The following is a 7,670-nucleotide window of genomic DNA, read 5'->3' as shown; positions in this document are numbered from 1 at the left end:
AATGTATGGGAAACTGGTAATGTATATCGAAATATCGGAAATGTGTTTAAAAATCATATCACCGTTATTGAAAAAATATATATCGCGATACATATTGATATTGAATTATTGTCCAGCCCTATTTTGAGCACTCCAGGGTGATTATGAACATGAAATTATCCAGCCATGGCTTCCTGTTTCACAGAAATATAAATAGGAGGGAAAACAAAGGCCAAATTCCAAATTAATCATCCATCACAATGAAAAAAACCAAGGAATATATTTCTGATGTGCAGCAAGATAATTGAGCTTCACAAATTAGAAAGTGACTTTAAGAAAAGAGCTAGAGCAGTGAAAATCCCCATTTCCACCATCAGGGCAATAATTAAGAATTTCCAATCAACAGAAAATGTTATGAATCTGCTTGGAAGAGGACGTTTGTCTATATCGTCCTAATGCATGGTGAGGAGAGTTTGAGTGGCTAAAGACTTCAAGGACCACAGCTGGAGAATTGCAGAAAAAGGTTGAGTTTCGGGGTCAGAAAACCTTAAGAAAGATTACCAACGGCACCTACATCACCACATGTTGTTTGGGAGGGTTTCAAGAAAAAAAAAAAAGAAAAAAAAAGAAAAAAGAAAATGCTCTCATCCAAAAACAATCCCCAGCATGCATATTCAGTTGTCAGACACGACTGGAACTTCAAATGGGACTGGTTTCTATGGTCAGATGTAACTAAAATATTAGCTTTTTAGCAGCAAACACTCAAGATGGGTTTGGTGCACACAGGGATAAAAAGTACCCCATGTGTACAATGAAATATACTGCTGTATTTTTAATGTTGTGGGCCTATATTTCTGCTGGAGGTCCTGGACATCTTGTTTAGACACATGGCATCTTTGATTCTATCTATCAAATACCAACAGATAAAAAATCTAAAAGTGACTGACTCTGTTAGAAATCTTATAATGGGCCATGTTTGGATCTTCCAACCGGACAATAATCCAAAAACAAACCTTAAAAACAACACAAAAATGGGTCACTGAGCACAAAACCAAGCTTCTGCTCTGGCCATTCCAGTCTGAGCTGAACCCTATAGAAGATAGATGAGTGGTGAACTGAAGCCCTGACTGCATCTGTTAGAAATCTTATAATGGGCCATGGTTAGATCTTCCAATCAGGACAATATTCCAAAACAAACATCAATATCAACACAAAAAAACTGGTTACTGAGCACAAAATGAAGCTTTTGCCATGGTGGTCCCAGTCTTCTGACCTGAACCCTATAGAAAATGAGTGTGGTGAACTGAAGAGGAGAAGCACCAGCATGGAGCTGGGAATCTGAAGGGTCTGGAGTGACTCTGGATGAAGGAATGGTCTCTGATCTCTTGTCAGGTATTCTCTAACCTCATCAGGCATTATAGGAGAAAACTCCTATACTATTTTAGCAAATGGAGGTTTGAAAAAGTATTGAATAAAAGGGTACCGTTAATTGTGCCCAATGTGTATTAGAGAAAAGCATTTATTTCATAATGATATTTCCCCCCATTTTAAATTCTTATTCTCCAATGAAAGGTTAGATTTTTGTGATTTTTTAAAATAAAATATCAAAAGGATTAACAATGCAGATTTATTTTCATAGCATTCTTTGATTATATGTATCATATTTACCAAGGGTACCAACAATTCTGACCGTGTGTGTGTGTGTGTGTGTGTATATATATATATATATATATATAAAAATAACATTAATACATTTAATGATTCAACCACCTGATTAAACTATCAAGATTGTTGTAGAAAATAGTAAAAACCTTTTTTTAGACCAAGACGAATAAAAAGATTACATTTCTATGAACTTGTGTTTTACATGTGTGTTTCAAATTTAAAACATTTTTTTCTTTTAAAGACTTCTTTCTTATCCTCTCAGATATCCTCATTTGCCATTGACCCAAATAGAGGTCAATGACACCATCTTTAATCTTTCTGACAGAGGTGCAAAAATCAAAACTCTTTACTTGAGCATGTGACTGATGCTGAAATGTTCTAAGTAAATAGAATTTGATATTTGGACTAAATGATGTACTATGAAGCAACGCTGACACTGATCCTTTGGTTGCATGATCACAGAGTTGCCATTGCAAGTACCTGTTTCAGTGCCAAGGTTTTCAAATGATGCAAATGTCTGTCCAGGGTACAGAGAAGTGAAAATCATGTATGGTATATTTTTAGTCAACTGGACTTTGTTTTCAATTTATTGAAGACATTTGCCACTCCTCTAAATGGCTTCATCAGTTGTCTGATGAAACTGATGTACCACCATGAAGTGACAGCTGTTAAAGAGCCACAATAGATATATTATGCCTGTATAGACTATTCTCATTCACAATCAGCCTGTCAGGACAGATCTATGCCAGTATAAGATAATGTAAGACAAGGTCTGACTGGTTACAAAAATCAAATGGCTTTATGGTCTAATCAGCATTATGACCATAGATTGGGCAACTTTCATTTGGCCTTAAGTCCAATCATGCTGCTCTGTCGTGATTCCCCCAGTTCTTAAAGCTATTCTGATCTAATCTGATCTTTTGCCTTGACAAATCAAATGATGAAATTACACACACAGAAGAACGTGTGCAGTAAACGGTTTACTCATTCAGCATGGCTAAACAGTCAATAAATGATATTCAGTTTAGTAATGAGAGGAGAGCTACAAAAGAAGTTGCTTGATCATGTTTTTAACTTACTAACTTGTATTTTGTTGCAGTTCAATGTCTCATTCTGGGAACATAGCAGGTGAAGTAAAATACTTATGTTTAAATATAAATGGTCTGAAGATTGAAGTGGCTCATTTATGATTTTTCTGCTCACCTTTGTCCTCACTGTCACTTGTAGAAAACACAGAGGAACTCAAACCTTGATCTAACATCTTCCACACATTCTGTAGGGAATGATCAGCACCTATGGGTGACAACAGAAAGTGTGATGACCCAGGCAGTGGTACCGGAGCTTCAGATTGGTTCTGCGGAGGAGTGTTTTCTTTACTGCCCACAGACTTGAGGAAGGAACAGAGAAAAGGAACTCAAACACTGAAACAACAACAACAGACTCACACGGTTTACAACCAATAAAATTACATAGACTACTGTTCAAAAATTTGGGGTCAACTAGATTTATTAAAGTATCTTATGCTCACCAAGGCTGCATATATTTAATAAAAAATACAGTGGAAACTGTAATATTGTGAAATATTATTACAATTTAAAATAACAGTTTTCTATTTGAATATATTTTAAAATTCATTCCTGTTATGGCAAGGGTAAATTTTCAGCAGCCATTACTGCAGCCTTCAGTGTCATGATTCTCCAGAAATCATTCAAATATGCTGATTTGGTGCTCAAAAAGCCTTACTATTATCAACATTGAAAACAGTTGTGCCGTTTAATATTTTGGTGGAAACTTTGAAACAGACGTTTATGTAACATTATAAATCTCAATTTTGACCAAATGAATGCATCCTTGCCAAATAAAAGTATAAAAAAAAATGTAACAGTAGTGTACGTGTAAAATATGTTATAATATATAAAATATATGTATGGGGTGGTGAAGATGTCATAGTACCTGGACTTTGATTGGAGGCTCCCATGGGTTGGCGGTTCTGCGTTTGTCTGAACTCTCACTCTCAGAGAATTGGGGACGGACTATAATCGCCATTTTCTTATTCTGATCTCTTTGTGCATATTGTAGCTCCTAGAGTGAGAATCAAAACTAATGTATTTAAATTTCATGCTTGTGTGATTATCATCAACCATGTATTTTCATATATCTGACAAAGGAGTGATCGCTAACTTTTGCCACACTCCAGTGACCTTGACAAAGAATAACATTGCATAAAAGCTGTCTAAATCTTCACATCAGTACATATACAGAGGCCAAACTGATTAATATGATGAAATATATTCTCTGTATCAATATAGAGAGCACGCTTTGATTGAACAACGTCTCTCATGCAGGAGTCACCTGAGTGGTTAGCTGGTACTGTAACTGTTCCAGGGTAGATAAGCGGCTCTTTGGCTGCACCCCATGCTCGGACTGAGAGGGTTCTTTTTCCACCGGACTGTGCTCTGGATCATTTGGTTTGCGAGTGATCTTTGAGTGCCGTGGAACTAAGAAAAAAAAAAATGTATTCAGAAATATTTCACTATTATTTACAAAGAAACACATTGAATTAAACATGAAATTAAGCAGAAAAACTGAAATAGTATTTTCTTGTAAAACATGCTTGAATAATTTGGTTTTATTTACAACTTATTTCAAAGCTTTAGAGGGCAATTTCACATAAAGGTGATTGTTTGCATCCCTGATGTCCATTTTAGACAATTTCCATAACTTAAATGTCAATTTTGTCTGTAAATCATAGGTCATATCAAACTGAGGATGTAGCAAGTAAAAATATTTGGATGTGTTTATATTCAGCAATGATTTGCCAGTGAATGACTTCTCAATGAGTAGAATAACCGATATGAATCAAGACAAAACACACAAAGCATGGAGAATTGCTGGGACAAATAAGCATTGGAATCTATTGAGAATCAAACTAAGGTTTCTTTAATCCCTTAGTAAAAACATGGATCAGCCCATTGTGATGGGCCACCAGCATAACAATGAGTGGTGAATCATGGTTGTTATCCCCATGTGCCCTTTCACAAAATAACAGAAGAGAGTTCTTTATTTCCCTCTTGAGCCAGAGATAATTCCTTATATAATTTAAAACGTTTGGAACTCTAATATTGTTCATTCATTCTAGATGAATATACTACTGAAACCAATGATTACGCTTCAAAAGCGACACCAACCCTCCAGTCCTGCTTCTATCAGCTGCGCCCGGAGCCTGTTGCCCATTTCAATGAGTTGCTGTTTGTCCTGACTGAGGCTGGAGATCAAGCGTGCAGCCTGTTTGAGCTTTGACTGAAGAGTAGCAACATCACCCACGGCGCCCGCTCTGGCTGAACTCTGCAGCAGCAGCAGTTGCTGTCTCATGGACAAGTTCTCCTCCTGAAGCTGCTTTACCATCTCACTCTTGAGTACCAGACATACATTCTCGTTTAGGCAACCATAAAACATACTTTTGATAAAACACAATTCATGTCAGTAATACATCATATAACCACAAGAATGACACATAATACACCTTATTAACTTTGCTCATAAATATTAATTAGGAGATATACTGTTTGGCCAGTAGTCCTAACTGCTGATACAGCCAGCTGGCAACAGCTTCTGCTTAAATTAGTTGTTTTATTCAGCCGGTCATGACTTTGCACCACAAACAAAAAATTCTATTAGCTCTCAAAAAGTTGGGGGATGAATTTAGAAATTTCTACAAGTGGGTAAAATTATTTCTAAATCATAGAACTAATAACATGTTTGTTAGTAACTGTACTATAAAACATTTTTATGGTGTGCATTATATTACATGCAGTGCTGTACCTGGTTAAGGACAATGGGCTCTCTCCTGCTTGCAAGGTCAACCTTCAGTGCTGACACCTGACCACAAATACATCGCAGTTTAATAAAGATAAATTGTAATATATGAATGTATATGAATCATCCCGTCTCTTTAAGGCAGAAAGATCACGCCTTATTTTGCACTTATTAGAAAGTATTATTTAAAGTTAAATTCTATATACTGTACTTAAAACTTGCCTGGTTGCCAAGTGCAACAGTCTCTAGGTTGTGGAGCAAACTGCCTTTTTGGTACTCTTCTGCCTCCTGTCTCACTTCATTTAACTCCAGCTCAGTAGCTGCCACTCTTTGCTTAAGCCTCGCTTCTTCAGCTGCTGCTGCCCTCTTGTGATTGGTCAGCTCCAGACGTAAGCTCTCGTTCTCCATGCGTTTTGAGTGACACTGGAGAAATATAATCATATATACAGTATATATTCAATATAGCCAACTTTCTCCGTAACTAATCATGAAACGTCAGGGAAGAACAAACTTATAAGAAAAAAAAGCAACTAGGGGAGGCACATCATGAATACTGGCTCTGCGCTAACTGGTATGTGTGTGTTATCTGTTAAATTCATTTCCATCTAAACAAGAATTACATCATATTATGGCCTTCTAATTATTAGATGCCTGGGCAAGGGACTGAAATCATTACCTGCTGGGTAAGCTGTTCCACAGCAGACTCCAAATGAGCCAGCCTCACTTCCTGTTTCTTTAGAGCAGCGGCATTGGCTACTTTCCCCACTCGCAGCCCACCTGCAAACACTCTCCTTTAGAACACTGTGCTCCTACCAAAATCTCACTTCATCTTTTCTCCAGTGAGGCACAGAAAACACACCAATCCACAATGTTACACAAAAAGTTTGAGCTTATATTTTTTAATCACCTATGGTCTCATTAAGTGATCTAATGTGGTTTTGAAGGTAAGCATTATCAGGGGAAACGGGGAATGTAAGGGCAGGAATGCTGGCAGTATTGACTATCTTGGAAGATTCTTCTAACCGCTCCTCCAGATCACGACATTTGGCCTTTAGCTCCTGGATCTCTTTCTCCACAGCCTGACTGTAGTCCGTCCCTGAAATAGACAAATTACTGTCATATAACTGGGTGGAGATTAAATGTTCTGACACAAATGCAAGTAACACACTTCATGCACTACTTACAGTATCCTTGACAGGATACTACTTTGTAAGTGCATTACTGTACTGTGATTTAGAAGTGAACAAGAAGACAGACCTAAATTATTTTCTGTTGTATTTAAATAAGAATATTCTTTTAAATTCCTAATTCTAATGACTATTTCCCAACAAGTAGGGGAATACATTTAGACATTTTTGAAAGTGGTGGAAATATGTCACAGAAATAATCATTTAGTTTCCTTATTGGTCTGGAGACCCCTTGTACCTGCAGTGCTGGGTTCTGGATTTGTGGTCTGACTCTGAGCTATAGGCATCTGCTGGCTCAGGTTCTCCATATCTTTCCTCATTTCAGCCACCACTGCTCTAAGAGTGCTGTTCTGCTGCTGGAGTCTCCTGATCTCTTCTGATGGGAAACTGCTGCTGTCTACTGCAGATGCCTGAAGATGCAGTTCACATTGTTTTATGCACAGGTGTAAAGAGTACCTAAAAACCATACTTGAGTAAAAGTACAGATACCTTATTTTTGGTAATTTGTTAAATTACTCCACTACACGTTACAAGTCACCAATTCCAAAACAACTTAAGTAACAGTCTTAAGAGTATCTGATTTTAACAGTACTTAAGTATTTTACTTATACTAAATATAGGCTCAAAGATGCACTAGTCAAAGAGACATGCCAGTGAAAAACTGTAACGTTGCTGTGGAGAAGCTGCGGAAAACAGGCAGAGGCAAGGATCTATGTGCTGGTATTTCATGGAAAAACTAGAACAAACAATAAAGCAAAAACCAAAGCGATCAAAGAACAGAATGACTGGCAAACAGACAACCATTACATTCAACAACTCACAAGGAACTAAAGAAAAACTAGGGCTATATATACACACAGGTGGCTAACAAGCTTAACAAGATAAGACACACCTGGGGAGACTAATCAAGGGGAACCAATGAACAAACGGCCTACAAACTGACTACAAACACCACGGGAGACAGGAAGTGACATAAAAGTCCAGGGCAAGGCACAGAGAGCATGAAACAAAAACAAGAAAGAG

The 7,670-nt window shown here is 37.3% G+C and overlaps 1 protein-coding gene across 5 annotated transcripts in view; it reads right to left on the bottom strand.

The window, feature by feature from the left end:
- Positions 1 to 7,670, bottom strand: part of ccdc57 (coiled-coil domain containing 57) — a 16,432-nt gene that overhangs the window by 1,030 nt on the left and 7,732 nt on the right. For 2 of the 5 annotated variants that reach the window (XM_016504826.1, XM_016504825.1), the window contains exons 11-19: positions 6,886 to 7,057; positions 6,368 to 6,556; positions 6,137 to 6,237; positions 5,683 to 5,883; positions 5,467 to 5,523; positions 4,833 to 5,055; positions 3,997 to 4,142; positions 3,598 to 3,726; positions 2,848 to 3,031 (exon numbers count right to left, since the gene is read on the bottom strand). In XM_016504826.1, the coding sequence (XP_016360312.1) occupies positions 2,848 to 3,031; positions 3,598 to 3,726; positions 3,997 to 4,142; positions 4,833 to 5,055; positions 5,467 to 5,523; positions 5,683 to 5,883; positions 6,137 to 6,237; positions 6,368 to 6,556; positions 6,886 to 7,057 (1,402 nt within the window). Of the gene's footprint in view, positions 1 to 2,124; positions 2,162 to 2,847; positions 3,032 to 3,597; positions 3,727 to 3,996; positions 4,143 to 4,832; positions 5,056 to 5,466; positions 5,524 to 5,682; positions 5,884 to 6,136; positions 6,238 to 6,367; positions 6,557 to 6,885; positions 7,058 to 7,670 lie in introns of those variants that run through there. The other 3 variants (XM_016504827.1, XR_001635766.1, XR_001635765.1) reach the window with 3 other exon arrangements.

This window comes from Sinocyclocheilus anshuiensis, unplaced genomic scaffold (assembly GCF_001515605.1).
Source record: "Sinocyclocheilus anshuiensis isolate Anshui unplaced genomic scaffold, SAMN03320099.WGS_v1.1 scaffold190, whole genome shotgun sequence".
NCBI classification, from domain to species: Eukaryota; Metazoa; Chordata; class Actinopteri; order Cypriniformes; family Cyprinidae; genus Sinocyclocheilus; species Sinocyclocheilus anshuiensis.
Note: the sequence above shows the minus strand (reverse complement) of the source record. Positions and strands in the feature narration are given on the sequence as shown.